At 38.7% G+C, this 27351-nt stretch overlaps 6 protein-coding genes across 8 annotated transcripts; 3 read left to right on the top strand and 3 right to left on the bottom strand.

Annotated features, from left to right (window-relative positions):
- Positions 1 to 5681: 5681 nt before the first annotated feature.
- Positions 5682 to 6658, top strand: LOC136417122 (general odorant-binding protein 19d-like). The gene is made up of 3 exons (XM_066402657.1): positions 5682 to 5739; positions 5796 to 5942; positions 6388 to 6658. Exons 1-3 carry the CDS (start codon positions 5706 to 5708, stop codon positions 6633 to 6635), a joined length of 429 nt encoding a protein of 142 aa, XP_066258754.1. The 5' UTR covers positions 5682 to 5705; the 3' UTR covers positions 6636 to 6658.
- An 8442-nt stretch (positions 6659 to 15100) lies between these two features.
- LOC136417099 (transmembrane protein 164) lies at positions 15101 to 17430 on the top strand. Of its 2 annotated transcripts, XM_066402614.1 has the most exons (8): positions 15101 to 15293; positions 15351 to 15585; positions 15642 to 15807; positions 15871 to 16032; positions 16083 to 16199; positions 16254 to 16332; positions 16387 to 16487; positions 16545 to 17430. In XM_066402614.1, the coding sequence occupies exons 3-8, from the start codon at positions 15658 to 15660 to the stop codon at positions 16788 to 16790; spliced, it is 855 nt and encodes a 284-aa protein (XP_066258711.1). In that variant the 5' UTR covers positions 15101 to 15293; positions 15351 to 15585; positions 15642 to 15657; the 3' UTR covers positions 16791 to 17430. The 2 variants fall into 2 exon arrangements, with proteins under 2 accessions (XP_066258711.1, XP_066258710.1); XM_066402613.1 differs by having other exon boundaries at positions 15101 to 15585.
- Fsn (F-box synaptic protein) lies at positions 17407 to 19842 on the bottom strand. Its single transcript, XM_066402615.1, has 2 exons — positions 19098 to 19842; positions 17407 to 19037 (listed from the first exon to the last, which is right to left on the bottom strand). Exons 1-2 carry the CDS (start codon positions 19768 to 19770, stop codon positions 18943 to 18945), a joined length of 768 nt encoding a protein of 255 aa, XP_066258712.1. The 5' UTR covers positions 19771 to 19842; the 3' UTR covers positions 17407 to 18942.
- Positions 19843 to 20037: 195 nt separating this feature from the next.
- Dp (transcription factor Dp) lies at positions 20038 to 24639 on the top strand. Of its 2 annotated transcripts, none has more exons than XM_066402611.1 (10): positions 20038 to 20426; positions 21816 to 21967; positions 22177 to 22246; positions 22299 to 22360; positions 22415 to 22569; positions 22620 to 22914; positions 22974 to 23209; positions 23265 to 23347; positions 23398 to 23481; positions 23534 to 24639. In XM_066402611.1, exons 1-10 carry the CDS (start codon positions 20369 to 20371, stop codon positions 23740 to 23742), a joined length of 1404 nt encoding a protein of 467 aa, XP_066258708.1. In that variant the 5' UTR covers positions 20038 to 20368; the 3' UTR covers positions 23743 to 24639. The 2 variants fall into 2 exon arrangements, with proteins under 2 accessions (XP_066258708.1, XP_066258707.1); XM_066402610.1 differs by having other exon boundaries at positions 21813 to 21967.
- Positions 24485 to 25242, bottom strand: LOC136417101 (COP9 signalosome complex subunit 9). Its single transcript, XM_066402616.1, has 3 exons — positions 25040 to 25242; positions 24831 to 24903; positions 24485 to 24772 (listed from the first exon to the last, which is right to left on the bottom strand). Exons 1-3 carry the CDS (start codon positions 25106 to 25108, stop codon positions 24735 to 24737), a joined length of 180 nt encoding a protein of 59 aa, XP_066258713.1. The 5' UTR covers positions 25109 to 25242; the 3' UTR covers positions 24485 to 24734.
- A 411-nt stretch (positions 25243 to 25653) lies between these two features.
- On the bottom strand, positions 25654 to 26646 carry Hr83 (Hormone receptor 83). Its single transcript, XM_066402548.1, has 3 exons — positions 26511 to 26646; positions 26356 to 26451; positions 25654 to 26299 (listed from the first exon to the last, which is right to left on the bottom strand). Exons 1-3 carry the CDS (start codon positions 26620 to 26622, stop codon positions 25725 to 25727), a joined length of 783 nt encoding a protein of 260 aa, XP_066258645.1. The 5' UTR covers positions 26623 to 26646; the 3' UTR covers positions 25654 to 25724.
- Positions 26647 to 27351: the final 705 nt, after the last annotated feature.

Genomic DNA, 27351 nt, shown 5'->3' with positions numbered 1-27351 from the left:
GAAAAAACTGTAACTTCGACTCCCTGTGGCTCAGTAACAAACTGCGAACATTTCTGTGAACGGTTTGTCATCCCAAACGGGTCAGGGACATTTTGAGGCAATTTGTGACCCTCAGCCTGATGCGGGAAAAATATAGTTTCAACATATTCGGCACTGAGATACTGTAAGGAAAGAATTGGGGAAAATTATGCAGATTTTTAAAATTGATAGGAACCGTTAGAGCGAGCTCTGAATTTTAAACAATTTTATTCCTCCCCGAGCTCACCTCTTTGCGCTAGCTGAAGCACCAGAGAAATGTTGAGAGAGGTCTCCAACGCATACTCAATATCAAAAAATGAACATTTTTCCCAAAAATTTCCAGCTTCCTCCGCATCATAAAATCGGGGCCTAACGGCGGAGGTTCTTAAAATGTGAACTGCCGCAGATGATGCCCGAGGTATAAAGTCCCGTTTCGTTTTATTTAATAATAATAAGGAAAGCGGGACCTCAGTGAAAAACATTTCCGCTTTTCTGCCTATCGTCGGCTAATAATACCCGGTATAAAGTCTCGTCTCTTATCAGCACATCACACTTTCGCTATATGACAGTTTTCAGTTTTTCCAACCTAATGACATAATCCCATCTCCGTTTATTTTGCTCCCTGATAACCGGCCATAAAGAGATTTACTGCCGCCCTATTTGTTGGGGATTTAAGACAATAAATCATGGTAAATTTGCAAATGTCCCCCCGTCAAAAAAGCGCAATTACGTCGCCATGGCTGCCAAAGCTGGTTTATTAAAGGCCCCCTCAATAAAACTAATATTTGTTTATTGTACCGGTTAACATTGATATTAATACGCGAATAAACCTTTTTTATCGACGTCTTGTGTAAATGGGAGCGTTGATAAAAAGCTCCGAGAAGCGCACCATAAGGGCGGAAGCTAATCCGGTTAATTCTCCATATTAGTCTCGGTCAGTGCGTTTTCTTATTGAGAACAACAAAGAAAAATCTCCCAGTCGCCGCTCTTGGGACATGACAATAATCAAGCCGGCCATTTGCGGGGGGTGCAAAAACCCCCTGGATTAATGAAACAACAACGGAGTGTCGTTTCGTTTTGCGCGTCATTAATCCGCGCCAGAGCTGGGTACATGGATGGATGGTGATTTAAAGCAGAAGCTGCGGGGTTTCAGTAGTCAGACCGCCCTCATGTACAGGGCTGCAGGGTGACTCGGGAGCACCTCCGAGGGGATCTTGGCGGTATTCAAAAAAACCTAAAAAAAAAAACCAAATTCATCCTAGCCACTCTCCTTCTTCGTCGCGTGGTCATATTTGAAATCCGACGTTTCGATTTTCGACCATCATCAACCTCGGTCTTTCCTACGGGCGCCATCTTTGATTTTGCGAATCCTCGAATTCGGCCTATTTTCCGATCGCGACGGTGCATCAGGCGTTGAGCTTCAGCATTGCGAGTTCTGCGATGGGTGCCTTGAAAATATCAAAATAAGATCTCGTTGGGTCCGTCTGCCGTTTCGCATATACCGAGTGACCCATTAACAATGGAACAACCGAAAGCTGGAGATGCTACACGTCAAATTGTGACGATTGGAGAAAACTCCGAAAGATAGTAGTTTTGGCTATACAGTGTCACTGATAAAGTGAGCATGATATGGAAAACTTTTTTATTTATGAATTTAGGTGAATTTGGACTTTGCCTTCGGGTTGTGCTTCACAAATGATAAGAAATGACGCGCAACTCGAAAAACAAATGACTGTATATAACTGTCAAATTGCAATTGTTTTTCAAAAACATTAAAAATTATCATTATTTCTCAGAATTATGAAAAATCACAAAAAAGTTTTTTAGTTTCTTGTTTTCTACCCATGCGCCAATTCTCAGCTTTCTCGACCGACTTCTATTTTTTTTTAATTCTTGTATTTCTACATTTCCCAGAGATTTAAAACGATCAGCAATCTTGTAAGAATAATTATATTATATCAAAGTAATTCTCTGAATGATGAATCTTACTTAAAGTTGTAATAAGTACATCTTTTTAAAGAAAGTGTTCAGGTTACCTTGCTACGTTAATTTTTTATAACGTTGATTGACAGAGATTTAGATATATAAACAAATAAATATTTTTAGAAGGTTGCTCACCGATTTAAATATCTCGAAAATGCAGAAATACAATTTTCTTTTAAATGAATCGTTCGAGAGAGTTGAAAATTAGCATATGGGTAGAAAATAGGAAACCAAGAAATTTTTTCCTTCGTGACTTTTCAAAATTCTGAGAAATAATGGTAGATTTTGAGTGTTTTTGAAAAAAAAAATGCAATTTGACAGTTATAGACAGCCAATTGTTTTTCGATTTTTATGTCATTTCTCATCATTTAAGTGTCAGCCGTCAATGGCAATATATTTATACCTAACCAGGCGCACGACCGATTGAAACATTTTCCGATTAGAAAACCTGAGTCCAGGGACAGATTTCCGATTCGATTGCGATCGGCCAATGTACCTACATCTGTAGTTTTTAATGGAGTCATACGCAACAGCCCGATTTTACCCGATTTATGGCCACCTATAGTGAAATAAAGCAAACAAAATACTGACATAACCTCTTCTTTTTGAGTGGCTTCGTTTAATGTTTGTTGCCTTGTCATGCACCCGTACACTACGCCTATGTGCATCACAATTTTTTAGTAATGTACCCGGCATGGCCGGATTTCAGCATCTCTTATTTTCTCAAAAGATTGGTAAGATTGACCCTTTCTTAGCCTCGGGCCGATTATAAGATGCGCCCAGTATCTCATTTCTTTGCGTAATTTAAGGAGTAAAGTGATGATGCCCCGTCTCCATAAAGTCCCTCCCGTTTTCCTCGTCGTCGATGATAAAATCGAACTATTCCGCGGGCATCTCGAACCAGTCGATGAAAATCGGACACAAAAAATCGGCCGGTATTTTAGTCGGTCATGCGCGCCTAGCCTAAAACAGCTTGGCACCGTGAGCCCTTGGCGTTGCCCTGGATGCTCACGTAACTCGGTTCCGTGGGGGCATCACACCCCAGGGCAGCTGGCAAAAACCTCGCTGTCAGCCGCATTATCGTTCATCATCATTTATGCTATTGTTTTATAAGTTTTTTCTTTATTATCGCCATTCGTTAATATAATTATTATTATCGTCATTATTATTTTTTTAATTATTATTATTATTGTTATTATTAATACTATCAAACTGGGGCATAAAATGCACTTAGCAAATGAATTGCATAAAAACGGTCTAGGGGTTGCGTGCCTCAACACATGCTGCTCCCGATGACGTCGTTTGATAAGGGCCTCGTCATTACGTGAGGTCGGGTTAGGGTTAAACAAAGCAATGTTTGCCATCCGGTTTGCTTTGCCATCATAAAAATGATGGATCTCGGTTTGTCTTTGCATATGCACACTCCTCACTATTTATTACCTTTCGTGCGGTATTTGCAGTTTTGCAGGGGTGAACGTACGTGTCCCCATGCAGAAGCTCATTCCTCCTCGGATGGGATAATTCGACAGTTACATACGCGAATTTGATCTAATAAACCTCCTCGTACATAGATCTTGTATTGGAGTGGCGAAGGATGGACGCCCTCCATCGACGAGAAGGAAAGGATTTTAATCGAATCAAGTTTGTTTTTGTACGATCAGAGCCAAAGGTCGAATAATCGAGTTAAGTGCACGTTCCGCTCGCTGATTTTACGAAAGTGGACTTTGCCAGACTCCAGATTGCACTTTAGGTAAAAGCTTCGACTTGCGACACCTGGGGCACCCTCGGTTTCCAATCTTATCAGACGTAGAGCTTGCAAAGGCCAAATTGCCGTAGTACATAGTTGCAAGTTTCGGGCTACATTGTGATTTCGAAAGTTTCTCATGTTTTCAGTTGGGATTTATAGTTGGAAAGTTCGGTGCAGAGAACCGTTTATTATAGGAGCCGTAGAAAGGGAGGCAAGAACACAGATATAAACTTGGATTGGAGAGAGGAAGATTGATAGAGCGTTTTAATGGGTACTAACTGATGTTTATAAACGTGAGAAACAGGAGTAAAACCCATACCAAGTTAGCTCAAAATGATTCATTTTTCGGAGGAAAACCGAACATCGGCAACGCCGCTAATTAACACCGATTCAAGCTATACGGTAGCTGACAGGCACGCCATTCTACATTGGCGTTTGTTGCGTTAGGCATGGTTGCCGGTTCCCCTAAAGAAATTTCTTAATTTTGAATCAAAGTGTCCCTGCTGTTAAAATGAGTTTGTATCGAACGTTTCCAAAGAACGTACATTGACATTGATCATTAATTCATTCTCGACTGAACTTTCCGGGCGCCACGACTCCAAATGAACAAAAAAGAAAAAATCGTTCAAATTCCATAAAAGGGGGCACAAAGATCCCAAATCGAAATTAAGGAAATTGCATACTAAAAGTGCGCATTGGCAACCTCGCCCTTTTACGCTTGGCGCAGCTTTATGGCAAGGGATTGGCAACCCAGCGTATATTTCTGTTTGGCGTGTTAGACTCTGTTGCCAAGCCTCCTAGAGCAAATTTCTTGATTTTTGTTTCTTTCGATTTTAAATCCTGTCGCAAACACTGGTTCTTAAGTAAAGTTATTGCCGTTCCATTAGTTATTGCCAAATCTGAACAAGTTGCCCCGAAAAATGATGGATTGTCACATGATGTCTCAGGCATAACAGCCTTGACTGAGGCGTAAAAAAACGTAATAAATAATCTGGATCAGGCCTGAAACATATTTATGAACCGCGCTACGGCATTCTCGTCTCTCCGTCTGATTTCGCCGCGCTATTGTAAATTAGTGCCTGTCAAACTTCAATGTATGTTTAGCCGGAATTATCCTTTATTAAAATTTACATGCCGTTCTTGACTAGGCCCCGAAGTCCGCGGCCAAAAAGCCAGTTATTATTGGCCTGGCAACTAAACCCGGGGCCCCGCCCTCCACCATTGTCCTGCCGAGATTGCGGGACCCCAAATCACGGCTCTTTCACTCGACGTTCCTATTGCACCTCAACAAAGCCCTACATTTAATCCGTCAGGGCCTGCGTCGTGTGCCCCCCGCGGGGGCGAGATTTTCTTTTTTCCCTGCATTATGCAGCCCTTAAATTATCATCAGGCAGGAACGAATGACAGGCTAATCGTATTTACGACGACATTGTTTCCGCGGTTGTTCCCGACTAATATAAGATTAGAGAAAAGAAGCGCTTAAGCCCCCTCCGGAGGACGACGTTTATGGCGTTTTACGGGCGTAATGCATTGTCGAAAGACAATAACCGGGATTAAGCGCAACAATTAGGCGTCGCGGCGACAAAGGGCGCCTTTCCCGCAGGATTACTTCCTGCTGATTCACGAGGCTCTTCCGTTTCGGGAGGCTCTTCGTGACATATTTTCGCGTTTCGCTCAGATCCTCTGTTGCTGAATTCAACCGTAAAAATACCATTGTATGAAGCACCGCAACGTAGGTATATACCGCAAACAATGTAATACTTAGTAATACAATAACCATCATCAACGAGTATTAACAATCCTATAATGGGTTAACGTTCAAATGGCATTGAAAATGCCGATTTTAATAGAAAGATAAACTTATTGCAATTTGATTGTTCTACATCAAAAATCATGCTCAACGACGATGATCCATCATTCCTAGTCATTTTGTGGCACCGCAAGTGCTGCTGTTAAAATGAAATTTATTTGCGCAGTACTAATGGCAACCTGTAAGCAGTTTTCAGTTTGAAACTTTCCAAATGAACTTTTAAGCACACTCTTGTAGGTGCTCTCCTCCTCTTGGCTAAACAGGTCGACGCAGCAGAGAACCCAAAGCTTTTGGGGTGGATCAAGGACTGCCAGAAGCAAGCAGGAGCCAGCAATGATGACTACGAAACGATTTTAAAGAGGAAAATACCAACCACTGATGAAGGTTAGAGATTTAAGTTGAGTGGAATTTATGTGAGAGGCTTGTCAGTCAAACGCTGAAGCTCGTGTGGCACAAACCTAACGTTCTTTTCACATCTGATAATTCAAGACAAAACAAAACCGGCAATTAAGCAAAGTCTGGCAACTGAGTAAACATATTTTGACACCAACCTTCCATGTCTGTCCTTGTCTCTCTCGTGGGGCAGCTTTATGTTGCTGTGACAAAAGAATGTCGCGTGGTTGCCATTTACGGCCATTCTTAGAATATTCCTAATCGAACCTGAACCAAGCTGAAGCACAAGAAAATTTCCGGAAACTTCGTTTAACCCTGATGAACGGTTTGAGGGATTTTTTAATGTGCAGGAACAGCACGGCTTTTGAAGTGACGGGTCACTTGAGACGCTGCTTGACCGCCTTAACAAGGTCTCTATGAATGTAATATTTTCCAGGAACTTGTATGATAGAGTGTATTTTCAACAAGCTCCACATAATAGAGGACGGCCGCTTCAACCGAAAAGGCTTCGTGGTGGCCTTCTCTGCAGCCAGCGGGGGCGATCTAAAAAAAATAGCCGAACTCAGGTCCCTAGCCGCAACTTGCGAGAGGGAGGTCGCCTCTCCTGAGTCCAAGCCCAAGTCCTGCAGCACCACAAAATCCCTGTTGAACTGTTTCGCTAAAAACATGGACAAAGTCGCTTAAGACTAACAAATAAAGCTTACTGATACGAGTGATGCAATTACAATGATTGTTTTATTGCCCTGGTAATTAAGTCTCGCTCGGGGGGCGATTTTAATGAATAAGGGCCGATATAATTAATTGGCGGTAAAACTGACTATAAATCAATTTAAAACCGATTATGGGGAAATTGGGAATAAGTGCCGGACGCGACCGTCCTGCTAATTGCCGTTGCCAGCAGGATCTAACTGTCAATTAAACAATCGAGTCCCCAATCAAAGGGCACTGTTTCGGTGCAAGTCGAGTCCTCGGCCACGGACAGATTTAATCTAGCAAACACATGTGGTCTAGTAGATGTGAATGAAACTTATATTAGTAGTAATTAAGCTTCATCGCCTCACAACTGGCAGGAAACCACGATCCGAAAAAGACCAAAAACTGTCCGAGTTGTATGGTTGGTTCACACGCTCGTGCTTAACGACCAATTAACGCTCGGTGCTATCAATTGTCTCCTAAGCGCACGTATGAATGATATAAATTCGCAAATCAAGCATGAGGGTATTATTATTGCGGACAAAGATCAATTACCTAGTCCAATCCATTTAGGAGAGATTAAATCAGAAGGCAAAAGCGCATAATTCAACTGAGCTTCCATCATGCGAGTCTCGGGGGGACTCGAGCCCTGAAATGCACCCCACTTGGAATAGAGATACTTTTAGATTAGAGCTGTCGCTAACGAAACTAGAATGCATTTTTCTTTTTTTCGTGTATGCAGAGGTGCGTATGATCACGAGTCGTCTAGTTCATGAGCGCGGCTGAATTTCGCGATTTCATCGATACGTATGAAATAGAGCAATCCCGAGGAAATTCTGTTTGAAAGAGACCCGGAACCTATACGGTCGTAAAAGCAAATAAGCTGCTCATATCAGGGCCGTATTATTCAAATAGGCGTTTTCAATTTTCGGGCTGCGGCAGACAATCTCCCCGCAAGATTTCCTGGAGGCGAATTAAACCGTTTCTTTGTCGGTTTCGTATCGAGTCAATCCGGGGGCCCGGAGCCGATCCGCGCGTCTCCGGGGTGTCGTACGCTGGAATTGGGGTCCCTTTTGCATTGCAAATAGACGCGGCCCTAACTGAAAAATGGCGATTTCCAGACTGGAAATTCCAATGTTATGAGAAGATTGGCCGTTGATTGTTTCCAGCCTGGATGGGGTAACTCGGCTGCGTGGCGATAATGCGATTGATTAGGCTAATGAGATCATGTTTGTTTATGACAGGGTCAATTGAGCCCAATTGCTGCGGCTACAGATTTGTTGTATTGACTTGGAAAATTAGTTAGTTTTGTCGCTCTCAACTTTCATTTTATATAGTGATTCTCCTTAGATTGCATAAACTGGTCTCTATCCCATTTGAAGAGTAATTCCCGAGGGAATCGGGCGATTCCTTTTCCATCCGGTATTTGCATATTATTACCGTTTAGATTCTCGTTTCGGAGACGATTGCTTTGTGCCACCCGAGGTGTTTTCCGAATCAGAATGGACTTGTTAATAATGGATGAGTCCGGGAATGAAAAAATCCACTGGAAAACGTGAGAGGAAATCTAGGGAAAAGTGTTTATATCGGGCTACCTCCATGGCTTTCGATGGCGAGCGAGGAAGCGATATCTACCACCATAATCTGCGCATTAAAAAAGGCTAACGCCATGCGGGACTCGTCACTTTAACTCTTGTTAGCACAACAATTATCAGACAGCTGAAAAAACAATAACTACACGATTAAATTGATGATTTTATGGCCTGTCTTCTGACGGGGGCCCCATAAAACAACCGCTGATTAGAATTATTACTTCATATAATATTTTCCTCGCCACATATCGATGGGAATTAGGCTTTTTGACTGTCCCCTATTTAGTGCGGGCTAAAAAAACAGCTCAAACTCAATATTATCATTGCTTGAAACCCCTTTAAAACCGCAACCACCGGGGCGTGTAAAGATCTGTCGTCTGCGTGTGAAGCGCCCTCGCTCGTTTTCTCAAAGCCCTATTTGGGTTTCTTTACATGCGGAATTCAAATTAAGCACTGTTTTAAACTTTTTATTTTCTTAACCGACGCATCTACATAAAATCCTTTGATGTCAGCCAGATGGCTGAAAAGGCTGCCGGGACGCCACGGGCGTATCGCATTTGCATCGCGAAGGGGTTGCTCAAATAGCGGGGCGGAGCGCCCAGATATTCCATCTAAGTTTTGTCTTTGTACTCGAAAAATATTTATGTTGAGGGAATTGCTTTACTAACTATTTTATTATACCGCCTAGGCGGTAAGTTGACAGTTGTTGTTCCGGGAGCTTCTTTGTGGCTGACTATGGGGCGGATGTGCGAATTATCTGATAAACTCATTGAAGTTTGGGAGAAGAAATTTCATTCAACTTTCTATCAAGATGCAGATATTTTCTTTAATCAACTGATTTTGATCCTATTTCGCGCCTCATCTGAGGGCCTGCAACCTTGGTAAGCAAGTTTGAAGAAGGTCCGTCAGAAACACCGTCAAGCACTTTCTGAAAAGCTAAAAGGCACATTACAACTTACCATCAGGCTTCTAATAGTTCTCAGGTAGATTTTCTGAGGCAATTTCTCCAGGGGCTCCTGACATATCGGTACCGAAAATTATCAAAAATTACAAAATTGGGTACCTCGCCCTTTATAAATTTCCAGGATTACTTAAAGAATTCAAGAAAAACTTCTCAATTTGTCTATTTAAATTCTCATTTCCCTCACTATTCATATCAAGCTATGACTCAAAACGAATCTTCACTACTGCGTAGTACCTAGCCGTCTTTCTCTGATACACGCTCTTAAACGAAAACAGAAGATCTGATCAACGTGTTATATGGTGCGGGGTAGGTGGCGCTCCGTATGGTTTAATAGTGGCACAGTGGTGGCAAATGAGAGTTTTAACTACAAAAACAGCAATTTTTCTTATATAGAATGCCAAAAATTTGAATGCTATTAAGATTCAAGTAATAGCAGTACCCAAATGATATGTTCTTGAAGGCAATTGGATCACGACATACAAATATCGACGATCAAGAAATGAAAAACTAAAAAAACTGTAGGTGTCTCCTACCCTTTGTAGAAGATACTCATAGTTTTAAGTCAATCATTAACTGATTTAGTTGCCAAACAACCATGGATTGTTAGGAACCCTGGCACATGAATACAAGCCTGCATATTCGGAACTAAAAGAGATGTTGCAACCCTACTTGCGTAGGCAGCAACAATATAGTAAGGACGTGAAAGATTTTTTCAAACATCTAAACCACTAATTAAACCTCGTTTATTAAAGTGGACAAGTGATTCACCGAGTCGTGACATCATCCAGTCTTAGAGGGTCACCAGATCGTGCGAATCCGTCGTGAGGATTTGGCCTTAATTGACCACACTCTAACCGAGTTGTGGATTTAAATTGTAAACAGTCACACATTCATTGATGACATTTCGGAAAGAGTTCCATATGGTCAAATTTCCACCCAGATTAGGAGCGCGAATAATAAATCTATATCGAAGAATGGCAAGCATGTTGACTAACTCTTGTAATGGCATAATAATAATTAGGGCATAATTATGGTCGTAGTTTCAGTTTAGGGGAGTTTTGCAGCATAAACAGAGGCAGTGGACCAGAGAGGGACCTACTAAGAGGGAGCGAGGCCGGATGTCTATATAGGCAGAGTTAACATTAGAAGTGAGGTAATCAGGAGGTGCGTAATAGGCCTGTATAGGGGTGGTTCGAGTGTCATTAAGCTTTGGGCTATAGTTCGATGGCTTTTAACGTCCTGGGAGCTGTTGCACCACCACCATCTGTCATTTCTCAACAGCTGAAGTTGATCTCGTATCTTTTTTGGATATTTCAGATGCATGTTGATTAATTGCACACAATCACTAAAAGCCAAATGTTTTGCCTTGATTCTGGTCTGTTGGCGTGCGTGGGACATCTTTATAGCCGGACTTACAATAAGCGTGAGAAATCTTGGCAAAAGTGATTCAGATTAGCACTGGGCTAATTAATCAGTTTAAATTGAATGATTTATGATTGGCTTCCTTAATTAAGCTCTCTGCAAGTAAATAAGACAATTTTTGTTGATGGTAACAAGTCATGCAAGTACAGGAAATCCAGAATATTTCAGTTTTCTGCGCAGATACGACTTAGCCTCGCTTGGTTTCGTACAGACCTGTCAGATCCTGGAGCGCAATTTTGAATGAATCCAATGCATAAATGAGTTATTTATTATTCGACACAGGAAGTATTAATTCCAATTGAAACAACAGTCATAAATCAAACGAGGCAGGAACAACAGGGCCTGGAAACGCAACAAACGCCGTCTCAATTGGAGTGGCGCCCGACCACTTTGTCAAACGGGCACAGGAGGTGACGTCACTGGAATTGAGCCTTTATGCTAAATCACTGTCTCAATTACCCCATATCAGAAACAAGTACGATTTTTCCAAAGTGGCCCGCTTTCAATGAAATCTCGCAGAAATGGAATTTAACGACGAGGAAGCCCTAAACCAGAGGAGCGCAAATCTTAAGCCCTACAAATGATGTGAACGGGACCAGGTGTTCGGCGTTAAAACTAGTCGAGCGCTCAGGACGAGGATCCAGACATTTACACACTCTCGGACAAGTCCCGTAGATTTATCGTCTGATGGATTTTAGTACGGCAAAAACTCGGGACTCCAGAGAAGGTCTAAATCTGGAAATTTAAACGAAGAGAGAGTAAGATAATTGATGCTATATACTCTCCTGGAATGGAAAAATTGTCAATTTAAGAAACTGAAAATCGGCACTTGGATCGGTCAGCAGTCGGTATGATTTTTGCCCGAAGTGAGATGCGTCGTCAAGGCACTGAATCGGCGAATAGAGACTCCGGTCGTGACGATTCAGCCCTTGGCGAGGCATGTACTTCCATATATAAGGTGTCCACCCTGAATATCTTTCCTGTTGTTTGTTAAAAAAAAACGCAAAAACACGTCAGCATTGATAGGGAGGGGGACATCATTTGGTGAAAAGGTAGTTTTCAAAGTGTCACCCATCTACCCCCGGAAATCACCCCTTTGAAGTTTTTAAATTGGAAGAGGACTTGTGTTACACCTCTTTTGAAAGGCAATTTTATTCTCAACATGATCAAGCTTTTTTTTTATTTTTACAAGAGAGAATCGAGATTGTGACTCTGTATCAAAAAAACAATAATTCTGTAAGAGTAGGAGCTCGTGTCTTCAATTTAAATCATCCTGACCAAATGGTATGCCGCCCTTATGTATCTAAATTGCTAATTAAATTTAATAAGACTAGCGTGGATTATATCTCCCAGGATAACTGAAATACTTGAAAAAGATCCCCGCTTCGTAGAACAAGAATTAGTTTTTGAACAGGATGGAACGCCTGTCATATTATACTGCTGCTGTCTCATAATTTCTAGATGAAGAATTCCTTGGAAGATGGATCGGCAGAAGTTCAGTGGAGTGGCCAGTGAGATCCCCTGACCTTAGTCCCCTGGATTTTTTCTTATGGGGACATACAATCTGACTTCCTTGAGGAGTTACGTGCCTGAATCGTCGAAAAGTGCAAGTCAATAATTTATGTGCATGGAAGGCAATGGAGGTCACTTTCAACATTCCTCACGATAAAATAAATAAAATATCAGTACAAATAGTTAAAATCAAGTTATTTGATTTTTGTTTAATTTCTGCAAGACCGACGTACAAAAATAGAAAATAAAAGCTGGGCGACGTAGAAAATGAAATAACCTTCCAAACAAAGTAGAACACAACCCCTCTTTTAATGTGAAAATTTCAAGGGGGTGGTTTCCAGGGGTCGAAGGATGACATTTCGAAAACAACTCTCTTCCCAAATGATATTCTTCTTCCTATTAAAGTTGACATGTTTTAGCGTTCTTTTAACAAACAACAAAAAAGGTATTTAGGGTTGACACTTTTCGCTGAGACGCCTTGTAGATACCGTGCGGCTCTAAATTTGAAATTTGAATTTGAAACCACATCATTCTTCTTCATAATTTTCTATGGGCAGTTAGAAGTCTGATCATCGTAAGTTAGTTCTTTAGTGCAATAAAAATAGTTTTTTAGTGGAATTTAAATATGAAATTACAGAAGTATACAGATCTATTAACCCACAAATTTTAGTTAATTTAAAGCATTATACAGGGTGGTCCAATTGCTATGGGCAACTATTGCTATCTTCTAAACCATGGACATTACAAATTCGGTTAAATTAGACAAAAGTTGTTAAATTTGATGACAAGTTAAGATCTCGAGACACTGTTGCCAAAATTTGTTCAGTTTCGGAAATATTGGAAAAAATAGAATTTTGCCAAAAACGTGTTTTGTAAATAAACCGAAAACTAAGGGTTTTAGAAAAAAGTTTTTCTCATAACATTTTATTGTTTTTTAAGCTTCTACACACTAATGATAAATTTTAAAAAATAGCACTTTTAGTTTCTGAGATATCGACACTAACTTCAATTTTTTAAATGCGGACCTGGATTTTTCTTTTATTATTTTAAATGCATGTTTTATTATATATTTTACATATAATATTTTTTTGAAGTTAGTGTCGATATCTCAGAAACTAAAAGTGTTATTTTTTAAAATTTATCATTAGTGTGTAGAAGCTTAAAAAACAATAAAATGTTATGAGAAAAACTTTTTTCTAAAACCCTTAGTTTTCGGTTTATTTACAAAACACGTTTTTGGCAAAATTCTATTTTTTCCAATATTTCCGAAACTGAACAAATTTTGGCAACAGTGTCTCGAGATCTTAACTTGTCATCAAATTTAACAACTTTTGTCTAATTTAACCGAACTTGTAATGTCCATGGTTTAGAAGATAGCAATAGTGGCCCATAGCAATTGGACCACCCTGTATTTGTTAAAAGGTTGCTTTTTTTGTCAGGAGCAAAATGATGCCCATTTCGAATTTTTAATTAATTTCTTAGCAGCAAACAAGTTTTTTTATCACTTATGTACTATGAAACCGAGTTTGTGTTGATTTTTTTATGTTTATTTTTTCCTATTTATGATTTTTCTCCTAAAAAAAACTAGTTGATCGATTTTAAATCGCGTTAGCTCATGAAATGTAGTTTTGAAATACCTTCAATATGAGGTTTCATTGGACCTGCCTCAATTGAAAAAAAATCAGTCATTTTGCCCTATCAGTACCATAAGCAATATTTAAAAAAATAAACAAACGCAAAAAGATAATGCTTTTTGTCCTATTTTAATGCTGCTTTTGATTTTTAAAAAATACCAATTTGTTCAAAAGTTAACGGGGGGTATAATTTAGAGCCACACTGTATAAGTAAACTGTGTCGACCAATGCGATTTGGGTTTCACACGCACTGAATTGACTCTCTCGAATCGATCGGATAGTCGGCACATTTGTTTTTTCTCCGATCCGAATCGGTTCAGCTCATGAGATTCTTTAAGAACTTCTTCTTCTCGTTTTGACTTTCACTGCCTACGGATAACCATGACAGAGAAGGAGATAACATCATCTTCTACTCCTTTGGCCCTTCCAGCATCGTCCGCTTTGTCGCTTGAAAATTCTGAGAGCTTTCGCCTGGCCACCTACGTTAACAAATTTGGTTAGATTCTGGTATGATACAGGAAATCACTAAATCATTATATTTGGGCATATTCTGCATATAAAGCTAGATCTCTCCCTCGTATAGCGGGCTCAGACACGTATGGAGCTTCGCGTGGGAATGGCTGCAGGTGGTAGGGTCATCCATCCCCCCAGTTGACGTGGGGATTAGGTTCGCTCTTCCCCCGGAGCGGGAAATAGCGTATGTCCGAAAATCTCATATCAATACAGATTTTCCTATCACCAAAGGAAAGCGATGAGACGATGGGGATTTCACGGGGCCTAATGACGGTGTCGTCAGCCTCGGGAAATAAAGAGGGGCCCTCTAACGATTTTTAAATCGGGGCCCACATCATCATCTGTGTAACTTAATGAGTTTCTTTAATTTAAGGTTTTCAGCCGTTTTACCCATTAATTCATTAAGACTCAATTAAGCCGACTCTGATACGTCAAATCTCCAATTTCCTTTAATTATTTACATTATGTCTGATTAACGGTTTAAATTTCTGGACTATACGGGTAATGTCTTTAAAAATAACGCACCGGGAAGGGCTGAATGGTGTCGATTTAAATTTTTTGTGGGGTGAATTAAACTTTACTAAAGTACCAAAAAGGCTGCTTGATTGTCCGCTCGTGCATCTCTGTCCGACGTCCCTTGCTCGCCGGACGCATCGGGACTATTGCTGCCCTCTCTTTTTCTAACCCCAGAGGTCAACGCTTGAACAGCAATGCCAGCGATTCCTCCCCAAAATCGATAGCGCTCCGCTACTGTTTCAACCCCAAATGGCGACCAAAAGATGACTCCTCGGCGGACTAGGTATTAGTGACAAAGAAAATAGCAACAATATTTATTGTAACGCGTTTTTAGTGCGGCAAAACCATCCAAAGCAGCTGAAGCCCCACGATTTCCCTAAAATTAGGTCAAATATTGATATATTGATAGAGCAACGTCTGGATAAATTGGGTCGCTGCCAATCCTGCGCCTCGACACTACACAATTCATGTCTAGAAGAAATGTTCACTAAACCCGGTAATTAGCAAATCCACCGGTTGTTTTAAGTATAAAGTAATTTAGTGTTGGCTCCAGGCTAGCAAGTTTCTGGAAAATAATAACATTCCTGGATACCTTTGGATAAGGAGCCCGTGAGTCGAAGAAAGATAGAGTTATGCTTTCCTAGGCGACGCAATGTCTACAATGAGCAAAACTCGCACACTTTGGAAGTATTCCGGCATTATGTTTATTATGCTGGCAATATGGTTATAGTGGAGATGTGAAATTATCCCGGAAAATCACCTTAATCCAATTTCAGTTGAGCAATAAGGTCAGACTGTAATATATCCAATAACTATCCTGCTTCATTTTAGTCAATTTCCATAGTTATAACACATCCATCATGGACTGTGCCGTTGGCGGAATCGACATGTCCATCACGAAATATGCAGGTAAAGACTGTATTGAATACGTCAACGTAACCTGGAGACGAATCGAAACCATCCTGATCCTAGTGACTTGCACCTATTTGTTTTTGTGGAGTTTCCCCAAAGTACGTCCTCAAGTTCTTTCACCTTCACCATTTTAGATACATATTAGGCATTTGAATTTGCAGTGCACCCTCCCCAACATCACCTATAGCGAAAAGGACAGGTTCGGTCGCAGGTTTCTCTCATGTCTGTTGTGTCTGTGCTGGGGTATGGAAATCGGTTTCAAGTGCGCCTCGAAAACCGGCATTTACCTGCTCAATCCTTGTCATATCACCACTGCTATGCAGGTTTGTGAAACCCCTCCTGACTGGTTCTTAATACAATTTCGAGTTTTAAGATTTACCTTCTAACTGCTAAACCCAGTAAAACAGTAACTGCAGTGTTTAGAGTGCATTTGAATTACTTGAATGGGGCATTTTTAGCATTAGTGTTCTCGGAAACCGATACTAGACTTGTAAGTTTTCTTGACTTGATGGCGAATAAAATTTGTATGGGGGGATGATTTTAGCTGCCGTTTGAGGCTATGGTCTATTGGGTCCAACATGGGATGATGTTCGTTGTGCCTTATTATCTTCTTAGAGTTGGTGGTAAGTTCGAGCATTTTTTAGAGGTATTCTTTACCGCCAATTTAATTGAATAAGGTGTCTATAACGTGGAAGACTTAAACGAAATGCAATGGAATGTGCTAGCTTACAGCTTCTTGGTGATCTACCACTTCACCGTCCTTCAAGGGGTTTCTATTGTATGTTTTAACTAAACTTGCCCTTAATGCTCATTTACATATGGACTGTATACTTAGCTGACGAACATCAACATGAATCACATCATGTGCCCTCTGGACGTGGACCCGTTTAAAGGCCAACTCTATCGGACGGCAGTGTTCTTCCATGAGGCCCTTCTCTGTCCCTTAATTTGCAAATTGTACGTCCTGGTTGCCGGCTACTTCTTGACTAAGTGCAAATACACCCGTGTCAAGGAATTTTTACATTGTGATATAGATTTAGGAAGCGCTCTGGAAAGAGCAGGGAGTAGCAAAATTCAATAAATTTATTATTTAGAAAAATAGTTAATCTTAGAAGGAGTTTAAATTTGAAGAATTTAGTTATATCATTAATAAGTCTAAAACATTTGGATGTTGAATCTCACATAGATCTTTAGTTGCAGTGATTCACATATACACAAGTCGCAAGAATTACACTTCAAGCATATTATCTGCTAATAATGATTTTGATTGTCTTGGGAGCTCTTTATTAATCACTCATTAGTTCAACTATGCTGCATGGTGTATCTATCCAGAAGAAACTATTCTTCTAAATTTACTATGGCTATTATGGCTCCTTCTAACGGATTATTGTAACGGGTACCAATAGATAATTATTAGTTCTGATATAATTCATTGAATCAAAACTAAAGGCCTCGTAGATTATTGAAAGAAAGTTAGAGCCAATGTATTACAGTGATTTTGTCAATAAGATAATTTCTATTTGTCTTCTTGGTAAGGTTAGTTCAGGTTAGTTATTGTTACGAAAATCGTCAATTTAAACGTGTTAGCTACTTTTACACTGTTCTTAAATTGTTGTTAAATCAATGCATAAATAAATAGTTAGCAAAACTACGACGTTTACTCCACTTCTTCGGGATCATATAATGAAAACACCAGATTGTAATTAAATTTATCATTTATATTTAAAATTGCTAGTAATAGAAATACAGTTTGTACATTAATTGTTATCATTATTACTTCTTCAACACGTCTACTAAACATTCATACAAACAAAATAATTTACAACTGAACCTACTCTGGGAACTAGACCTGCTTAGGTAATCTTGTGGAGTCGTATCCTTTTCCCCATTTCAAGGAAAACTACCACAAGTTCCAGGACTTAAATGGGGACTAAAATGCAATAAAATCAACAGAGGTAGGCATATATTCGGTTATTTTTTAAGCTTGTGCTCAATGCAAATCAAGTCTCACTAAATAATGCATGGTTCAAATATAAGATCAAAGAGGATCAATGGAAATGCCTATTTTACCTATTAATGACGTGTTTTGATTAGGTATTAACTCCTGTTCCCCGTTTGGTAGATATTACAGCTAATTTAAGCTATACATAGTATTTCAAAAAATGGACGTGATGGCATTGTTCACCTACAGCTATAATTCCGATATACTCGTAAAAACAACATATAAACGAATTAACAAATAATGTAAATAAACAAGAACCAATACAAAATGACTAGAAAATCAAGGTACATGTTACTCTAATACAGTCTTTTGTTTAATGTATATATACAAGGTGATTCAAGTTTAAAAACCTTTAACCAAATCACCCTGTACAACTGAAGATTGGAATCACTGGCGTCTACAAATAAATTTTCCTTAACACTAAATCAGTATTATAGAAGCACATTACATTTCATTAAATAACAGAAAAATGCTAAAGTTTAGTTGCAAAAAATAATGCCTGACCTAAATATGGCATTTAATTTTACCTAATAGGTATTTACAGTGCTGTGTGCAATTTATGTAAAACATTCCATGGGACTTATTCTGTACAAATGTACAGGTTTCCATAGAAATTAAGAAGAGTTCAAAGCTGGTAATAGATGGTAAGCAATAATATAATATAGATTTCTTTCAACAATGAAATTGGGTTCCAGTTTACAGTATTTCCTTTGAGGAACAAAATTTATATGATCTTATTGCTCACAAGCAATTGCCAGTTCTAAGATTATTTGCTCACTAATTTCAACTATTAAAAGGCTTTTTAGCAAAATTTTAAAAATCAAACAAGTTTACTCTTTAAATAAATGCCAAAACTAATTGATATATCTACATAGGCAGTAAAAGCACTTCATTTTGCCTTAGTTCCTTCTTTTGTTAATTTCTATCCTCACTATAAAACCAAACATGTATTGTTTAAATCTTGGGACAAAATTTTAAAAGATACAAACAAATTTAATCAATATGATTAAAAATGTTAATGAGTTTCTGTATGATGGTATATCACAATGGGCAAACCAAATCCATCTTCCCTCTACAAACAACAAACCTCTATTCATGAGGTACCTACGCTATGCTGGAACCAGATGATGATTGTTGGTTGTCTGTATTCCAATATTACCAATTTCCTTCTCTCAAACATATCTTTTTTCTCTCCCCGGTTCTGCTTAATTAGGCTATTCTTCGGGATTTGTTAGCCATCTAGAGGTACCCCCAGATAAACCATTGATACTTCTGTATTGCCATACACCGCCGATACTGTGGGATACAATTTTTTGTCTGGTAAACCTATAAAAATAACCACTGAAATCATGACAGAATCATAATAATAATAATTGTTAACACTACCTCTAAATGCAACCCCTAGAAATTCATAGTTTTTCTCAAATGACAATGTATTATCATCACAATCTAAAATAACTCTTATCCTTTCACCCACTTGGTACTTGGGAGCATTATTCAATAAAGGATAGTTGCCTTGAGCATCGCCATTATGCAGCAAATGATTATCCACCAAATTCCAGCCCCAGCTTTGATCATCTGACCCTAACAAAGCAACATAACCATGACACTGCAGAGGGGCATCTTTGGTAGCTATGCCAATCACTGCCACCGTCCCTAAGGGACCTTCCCATATCACTTCCCAGGCGTGTCTTCCATGTCTGAACCCAATTTTCCCTCGACAAGCATCAGTACTTTGAGCTACTGGATTCCTATGTAAAGTAAACCCATTGGGTTTAATGTAAATATTTCTAGAACAATCATTGGGGTTCCATGCGTGGTAAAAGGCCCGCAACTTCGCTTTGTAGGTAGGAACTGAGGAGAGGAGGTCGGATTTGAGGGCCTCTTCGGCCAATTTTCGGATGCAGTGCAACCGCCACACGTCGTTATTTTCATCGTTTAAAAACTCGTACCACCTTTTGCACACTAAAGAACAGTTCCTAAGGTCTCGTAGGCTTAAATATGAGAATATTTGCTCCAAACAATTATCCGGAATTGAATTTCCAGGGACTGAATCCATGTTTCCAAGTTTTGTTTTGAGTTAAAGGGCCGAGATTCGAGTTAAAGGGCATTGACAAATAATGTGACTCTGACAGTGACGTTTGCTTCAGCTGATTCCGATTACAGTAATCTATTTTTCTGCGATAGATTTATAGGCACTTATTATGTGTAACAGAGATAGAAAATCGGGTGTACTAGAGCCAAAAGGGCGCGAAAAGGAACATACATCGGCGATTACGGGAACTATCAACCAAGGTCCCACGTGAGTCCATCTTGGCCAATGGAAAATAAGCATTCTGCCCGCCGCCAAGAAGAAAAAAAGTGACCGTGCACCAAGAGGCAGCTCTTTGGGGCCTTGTGGACGTGTCCTTTTAATTGCAAAATTTTCGATTTTTTCGCACTTTTGAAGTTTAATAATCGGCGATAGTAACGAGATTTTCAGAGAGTTTTTCGTGAAAGCCGTTCAGCGGCTACAAACCTATAAATTACGTCCTGTTTAGGGTCGCCATTTTGGTTCAGTGCAGGACATTGTGGAAGCTTGTGGTTTGAGTTTTTCCTAAATTTCTTCATTTCCTACGCCATTACAAAGTATTTAGGTTTCGAGAACGATTTTTGAAATGTCGAAAATGAATCCGCAACAAGGCAGCCCCAACTGGGTGATCAAGGGAACCAACGGTAAGCTCGTAAAATTTCATTCATTTGCCCCTGTACTGTAGGGCCAGAAGGCAGGATTTGTTTATTATTAGGTACTTACTATAATATATATTATAATAAATCTAAAGCGTAATCAGTTCCTTAATTGTTATTCTTAGTGACGATTTGGATGTTATTTGAACTCCTCAATCAGCCCTGAAAGGAAGCTAATATCTTATGTCCTTAAAAGAATGGGTTATGCCAGAAAATGTACCATTTTTACCTGAGTACTTGGAAAGACATTTGTAAAGAAATATTCCATGTATACAGAAGCAATAAGAGGCAACATTTGTTATTGTGATGTTTTCAGAAATTCTTTCATGTAGATACCTGCATTTCTCACATTACAAACTTCCGAAACGAAGTCAAGACTGTGTAGGTCCCAAATTCTCCACTTCTACAACTTGTTTTAATTACAAAAAATTATAAATCATATATCTCATGAATCTCTAATTTGATTTGGATGCTTTTAGAAGATTTGAAGTGGGTAAATATTTGTTTTAGTAGCTGGCTATAAGTGGTCACTATTGAAAATTTCTAATTTTTAATACAGGGGGTTAAATAAAACCTTGCAAAAATTTCAAATATATATTTGCATGCTCTAAGCCATTTAAAAATTTTTTGGAATCTAATAGCAAGGGAGCTAGGATAACTTTCTGAATTTAGGCCATTTTTTTCGAAGATTTTGATGCCCAGCTAGTAAGCTCTTATTGAAATAGAGATCTGACTTACCAACCTCAGCACATTTTCATCCAAATATAGGTATCCAATGGATTCTCACATTGTGATAATTGGCCTTGGCTTGGACAGCATGAATACTCAGATCAACCCAAGTTAGAAGTCATTGCTCTAACAGGATTTCAAGTAAAACTTTATAAAATAATTGAAATTTTAATTTATTACCACATATGCAAGATCAAGTACAGGGATAAGTCTGCTTATCTTGTCTATTTTCTTTCTTATTTTTTTTAAGCAAGGTTATGAAATCAAAATAGTGTTGATTTTGCAATGCTATGTTCTGACTTGTCTTACATGCATATATTGTAATAAAATGAAATTTTATTTACTTTTCTAACTTTTATTTAAATATTTCTTGCTATTCTTGTCATTCAAAATCTCTTCTTAAATTAGTTCATGAGTTCATGAAATATTTGACTTTACATTTAACTAAAACTTTAGAAGCTTCCATTTCAATTGTCAACTACTGTTGTTCAACAAAGTCTGCAATGAATGTTACTTCTGTATGGATGAATGTATCCCAAGAAATGTTAAGCCAAGAGAGTTATGTTTGACTTACGGTTGATTATGGCTTGACTTATGGGTGATTCTATTCTTAGGTAAGTGCCTAATAACACTTTTTTTAATTAGCAGGAAATCGTGTACCATTGAATATAGGAGGTCATCCGCAAATTGTTAAACTGGTGGAGTCTTCAGGAAGACTTGTATCTACACACCATTTATCTGACGTCAGACACACTGTCAAGATTATAAAACCTGCATCTGTTACATCAGGGCATACACAAGTAAGTCTTCATACCAAAGCACATACATACTCTATGTACACAGAGAGAAACCTTCAAACTGCAAAATTTTTCCCATTATGTATGGGCCCCCTAGTTAAGGTCATAGCTGTTGTAATTGAGGTGTGATTGCAATAAACATTAAAACTTTATAATGTAATATTAGCTCTTGTAAGGCTATAAAAGATTAGTTAGTAGGAATTTTTTTCCAGTTTTATGCCCCAGCTTTAACACAGCAGCAAATTGTTAAAACTCTTAATGTAAACAACCCCATAGGACCAAGTAAGTTACTTTAACAAATTCTGCTATTTACCTAATTGAAATCTTTTTACAGAGCATGCAAATAGGACCTTGTCCAAAGGTACAAAGACTATTTGCTTAACACCAGCTCAAATGGTAAAATTAAGAACATGACAATAATTTGATTTTACCCAAGAAAATTGATTTTAGCAAAACATCAAATTAACCTCTCACATTCAGCAAGCCCCCATCTCTCAAGCAATTCCAGTGATCCAGCAGTCTTCAATGCAACAGGGGAAATCGCCACCTATTTTAGCGCGCAAACGTGCTGATTCTGGGGATCAAGGCGATTATGCACCTGATAGGTACCTTGGACACCAATGTTTAAACCTCATTCCATGTATGCTTTTCCTAGTAAAAGACTGCGCAAATCTGAGAAGCTCAGTCGTGGCTTAAGACATTTCTCTATGAAAGTTTGTGAAAAGGTCAAAGAAAAGGTAACCACCACTTATAATGAGGTGGCGGATGATTTGGTGAGGGAATTCACTGCTCAGCAAAACAATGCCAATAGTCCTTTAGCTGACCAGTATGATCAGAAGAACATTCGAAGACGTGTCTATGACGCGCTGAATGTACTCATGGCCATGAACATTATCTCCAAAGAGAAAAAGGAAATTCGGTGGATTGGATTACCTACTAATTCGTTACAGGTTTGTTATTATTCCTTGAAGTTAATGTGATAGTTCTGATATATATTTGGCAACAATAGGAATGTCAACAATTAGAAAAGGAAGTGCACAGAAAATATATGAGCATCAGGGAGAAAGAAAAGCAGTTTTACCATCTCATTTTGAGCCAAATTGCCTTCAAGAGCCTGGCACAGAGGAATAAAGAAACTGAGAAGGTGTACGGGCCCCCTGGCGCTAACTCTTGTATTCAACTTCCTTTCATTACTGTTAATACTAACAAGAAAACTGTAATCAATTGTAGCATCTCCAATGATAAGTACGTGCCTGTTCCTGAAGTCACAAATGACAAATTTAATTATTTCGTTTTATAGGACCGAGTACATGTTTCAATTCAATGATAAGTTTGAAATTAGCGACGATCTGGAAATACTGAAGCAAATTGGTTTGATGCATGGTAAGTAAATTTTTGCTGCTTTTCAGCTTAATAATGTACTGCAATGGCAGGCTTGGACACTGGAAAATGCTCCAAAGAAGACTTGGAAAGGATCAAAACCCTCATCCCTGAAGCACTTTGGCCTTACGTTGAAAGTAAGTTTTGCTCGTAGCCTGAAAAGATTTTTTAAATTTAACCCATAAACAGGATTAGCTACGGGTTCGAAAGACCGCTTAGAAGATCTCCTCCAATCAGCAACTGCTGGTTGCTCGTCCATGTCGGACTTCGTCGAAGCGACTCTGGAGGAAGACAATTCCCGTCATTCCAGCAATAATGACCTGGAAATGTCCCCGGCCGCTCAGGACTATTCGGAAGAGGAAGCGGAGTCTGACCTAGACAGTGATGATCTGAATTAGCTGCGGTAAAATTGTGTCTTAAGGCGTTCAGATCTCATAAAGAGGGTTACTCGAAAAGGAGGGGAGTCCCGAGTAATGGGGCTCATGTACTTGGTTAAGAAGGACCATAGTGGGCGCGATTTTAGCAATAACAAGATGTTTTTTCCTCATTGCACTTTATTATATTGTACTCTTAATATATTTACATTATTATTTCCTTTGTTAATTATTATTGGAATTGCGTTTCTAACTTGCAGCTGTATCCACTGTGTTTTTGTTTTTCTTCTGGGACTGAGGGCTTTTCATTGTTGATACTCGTCAATCCCACTATGGCAAAATAAGAATTTAAAACACACCAATGCTGTGTTTAGAATTATAATAGTAGTTCTCCAATTATTATTCCTTACGGTGACAACACAAAATGCAAACATATTAAGCTCATAGAATTTGTTAATTCAGTTTGTACGTATTTTTTGTTTGCACGTCAACAGTAATGTATAAAAGAAAACTAAAGGTGTTTTTGATCACATCTAATTGGCTGGGACAAAGGTTTTACTGCATGATATTGTTATATTTCATTTGCTTATTAGAGTTTGACGTTTTCATTGCACTATTGTATTGAAAGCTATTGTCCATATTTTACCGTAAGTATCAAGGATTTCTTGTACAAATTATTATAGGTTCTAACCCTTTAATTGTTATGTAGTGCAAGGTTTGAAATAATACGACTTAGAATGCCATTTTTTTTTTAGTTATTTTTATTACTATGTATGGTTTAGACTCTTATTATTCTTCCTAGAATTTACTATTATCTAGATTATATATACATACATTATAACGGTTCATACATCAGTGACTCTAAATTATTATTCTGGGGGACAAATTGAATTTTTGGTCTGTGATTGTGATAAAATATTGAAAACAAAAAAAAATTCTCAGTGCTAAGGGTGGTATTGCCTAATGCTATTCGATGAATAAATAATATTGACAAAATTGTGGAGGTTTCATTTGGGTTACTGTAGGTCATCATCATCATACAAATCATCAAAATCTGTTGAAAGAAGGTACTTTTTGAAATATACCTGAGGATCTTTGTACTTTACTTTTACCATTGAAGAAATCTGCATGCACAGCCTTTTCATTTGCTGTGAGATCTATCAGTAGAGAAGCAGACCCCCCTGCCTAAAAAAAGTCAGATGTGTACTTAGTAGGTTCTGAAGACAAATTTCCAATGCGCTTCGTGAGAGTTTGAAATTGGGAATTGCTGATATTTCTTTAATATGTTATGAGGGAAACTTGAAAGAGTTTGGTATGATACCTCATCAAACTCCATATAAGGACCTGCTCCCTCTGGGAACATTTCATCAGCTACAATAGCAGGCTTCATATCGGTTGGCTTAGTTGGCTCAATTTTTGCAAAGTATTAGCACAGGAATCAAAGAAAGGAGACGTTTTTAATTTGAGATTTCTCAACTTTGCAAAACATCAAACAAAGCGATTTTCATTGAGGTTATGTTTGGTTGACACAAATGGCAGCAATCGATTGTAGTCAGATGTCTTTTGACAAATACATCTGAAATAAGGAATAATTACGTCATTCGGTATATGATTTGTAATTAGCATATAAAAGAAACGTGCAACAAATCATTACATAGTACACAACTTTATTGAAGATTGGAAATCAACTACATTAATCAATACACATACTTTCAAAGAAGTTCCTTTTTAAAATTGCATTTTTACAACGACATTTCTATGGCCCTAAGCCTCATTGAAAAAAGGTGACAAACGATTGTGTCAGTCAGTATGCACCCTAAGCTTATTTCGCGTTTTGCTTCTTACAAAACTTGATGCTTCTTACACGTAAAGTACAATTTTTAAAGCTTTTCTATTTTTCAACCCTTCCCCATGCCACAATTGCTCTGAATCTCCTGTAATTAGTTCAAACTTAAGATGGTAAAAATGCATCAATAAGTTGCCCAGCTATCTACAAAAACCAATACTCAGATAGTAGCAATGACAGACTCCATAGGCACATCCCCTATAATCGTCTTGAATAAGTGCAAATAAACCCCTTCAGCCCCACAACTGTGCAATACAGGCAAAACCACCAAAATCCTACAAAATCTCCCTTTATCCTCTAAGTTCCGTTTCCATAACCCTCCCACAGCCTTCTCCTGCAAAACCTCAGCTAGAGAGCTTTGCTTCTGATCATGCAGCAGCAAATCTTTCCTGCAGAGAATAATATTTTCGACTAACTCTTGATCTATTGCATCCAAATGCAGTTCTTGAAAGATGTGGATAATGGGAGCCATGCACGTGAGCATGGTTTCTAATTCGGTGGTCCAGTAGTGGGCCATTTTGAAGCAGAGAAGATTCGCCCATAAGTGGCTCAGAATCTGATTCTGAGCCTGAAGATCTAATAGACCGAAACCAGAGTTTTGGCGCACTTGCTTAATCGAGAATAGGAAGATATGGGCTACTGTTTCGTATGCCGGATTGAGGGGTAGGCTTGGAGGTTTGAATGCGGGGAATATTGTTAGTTTGGGTTTCCTTGGGCCGCGCTCCTCTTGAACAGCTGCCAAAATTTTGTTTGTTGGGGAAAGATAAAAAAGTCGTAGATTGTGTAATTACCTGATATGTTCATTTGTACTGCAAAGCACCTTTGCAGGCGACAGTAAGGACACCAATTCCTTCTAGCTTTATCTACTACGCATTGACCGATTCCCGCTAGAAATTTCCGCCTTGTGGTGACAAATAGTTATAAGATGCAATTAAGCCTTACATACATATGCAAGTATACAAAACGTTCTTTCTAATGCTTCGCTTGAAAAAGCAGGAACAACCGTCACAACAGTAAACACCATAGTGTTTTCCATAGGATCTATCCCCGCACACCATGCATGGCACTGGTACTGGTAAATTACGGCCTAAAGTTATTTCTTGACAAAATGGCGAACAATTTTTTTTTTAAATACACATACCCATTTTCAGAACTGTTCGGACTACACATAGAGAACTTATATCTAATATTGACTTCTTGATCAGCAATTCGGGCTGTTTTATACTTGTTTGTAATGCGGTAATTGACAGGTAGAAAGCGATTGTTGGAGGTGTCAACAATCTTGAAGAGGTGATTATGCTTTAAAAAACGACGAGATTTTGTGGTGTTGTGGGACTAGGGCGCACGTTAACGTATAATTATAAGACCAATATTATATAAGCCCCAACTATCGTAAACCATTTTCTAACCTTTTCATATTAGAGAAATCATCACATTATATAGCTTTATACAGTTATTGGTATTTATCCATATAATTGTTGGTAAATTTAGAATTTTTTCGCTACATATTTTTATAATACCTACGTCACTGACTCAACACAGAGCTTTCCACCTGCCCTTTTTATATGTTACTCATTATTGACACGTGTCTCAAAAGGTTGTCTCTTTAATGTTTGATCACTCGACCCCAATAATGGTCAAAGTATAGAGAGAAACTGATCGTTACTGCCTCACCTCGAGAGCGAGGGTTAAAAAATAGTCCCAATCGGGAGTTGTTTTTATTATTTAAAAAATTTTAAAAAATTTTTTGGAGAAGTAGCACGTAGGGCAATTTCGTCTTAATTAGT

This window comes from Euwallacea similis, chromosome 26 (genome assembly GCF_039881205.1).
Source record: "Euwallacea similis isolate ESF13 chromosome 26, ESF131.1, whole genome shotgun sequence".
Taxonomy (NCBI): Eukaryota; Metazoa; Arthropoda; class Insecta; order Coleoptera; family Curculionidae; genus Euwallacea; species Euwallacea similis.
This window is presented reverse-complemented; position numbering and strand designations above follow the sequence as displayed.

What these genes read in the sequence shown, in the direction of transcription:
- LOC136417122 (XM_066402657.1), top strand. Translation starts at nt 5,706, where the DNA reads ATGAAATTTATTTGCGCAGTACTAATGGCAACCT. An exon ending in CGCAGTACTAATGGCAACCT is followed by an intron (nt 5,740 to 5,795) that starts GTAAGCAGTTTT and finishes ACACTCTTGTAG; the next exon opens with GTGCTCTCCTCCTCTTGGCT. An exon ending in AATACCAACCACTGATGAAG is followed by an intron (nt 5,943 to 6,387) that starts GTTAGAGATTTA and finishes AATATTTTCCAG; the next exon opens with GAACTTGTATGATAGAGTGT.
- LOC136417099 (XM_066402614.1), top strand. Translation starts at nt 15,658, where the DNA reads ATGGACTGTGCCGTTGGCGGAATCGACATGTCCATCACGAAATATGCA. An exon ending in ATATCACCACTGCTATGCAG is followed by an intron (nt 16,033 to 16,082) that starts GTTTGTGAAACC and finishes TCGAGTTTTAAG; the next exon opens with ATTTACCTTCTAACTGCTAA. An exon ending in TTATCTTCTTAGAGTTGGTG is followed by an intron (nt 16,333 to 16,386) that starts GTAAGTTCGAGC and finishes TAATTGAATAAG; the next exon opens with GTGTCTATAACGTGGAAGAC.
- Fsn (XM_066402615.1), bottom strand. Translation starts at nt 19,770, where the DNA reads ATGGATTCAGTCCCTGGAAATTCAATTCCGGATAATTGTTTGGAGCAA. An exon ending in TCTAGGGGTTGCATTTAGAG is followed by an intron (nt 19,038 to 19,097) that starts GTAGTGTTAACA and finishes TTATTTTTATAG; the next exon opens with GTTTACCAGACAAAAAATTG.
- Dp (XM_066402610.1), top strand. Translation starts at nt 20,369, where the DNA reads ATGTCGAAAATGAATCCGCAACAAGGCAGCCCCAACTGGGTGATCAAG. An exon ending in GGCGATTATGCACCTGATAG is followed by an intron (nt 22,570 to 22,619) that starts GTACCTTGGACA and finishes TGCTTTTCCTAG; the next exon opens with TAAAAGACTGCGCAAATCTG. An exon ending in ACTTTGGCCTTACGTTGAAA is followed by an intron (nt 23,482 to 23,533) that starts GTAAGTTTTGCT and finishes ACCCATAAACAG; the next exon opens with GATTAGCTACGGGTTCGAAA.
- LOC136417101 (XM_066402616.1), bottom strand. Translation starts at nt 25,108, where the DNA reads ATGAAGCCTGCTATTGTAGCTGATGAAATGTTCCCAGAGGGAGCAGGT. An exon ending in CTTATATGGAGTTTGATGAG is followed by an intron (nt 24,904 to 25,039) that starts GTATCATACCAA and finishes GACTTTTTTTAG; the next exon opens with GCAGGGGGGTCTGCTTCTCT. An exon ending in GCATGCAGATTTCTTCAATG is followed by an intron (nt 24,773 to 24,830) that starts GTAAAAGTAAAG and finishes TTCTTTCAACAG; the next exon opens with ATTTTGATGATTTGTATGAT.
- Hr83 (XM_066402548.1), bottom strand. Translation starts at nt 26,622, where the DNA reads ATGGTGTGCGGGGATAGATCCTATGGAAAACACTATGGTGTTTACTGT. An exon ending in CGTTTTGTATACTTGCATAT is followed by an intron (nt 26,452 to 26,510) that starts GTATGTAAGGCT and finishes GGAAATTTCTAG; the next exon opens with CGGGAATCGGTCAATGCGTA. An exon ending in AGTACAAATGAACATATCAG is followed by an intron (nt 26,300 to 26,355) that starts GTAATTACACAA and finishes AAATTTTGGCAG; the next exon opens with CTGTTCAAGAGGAGCGCGGC.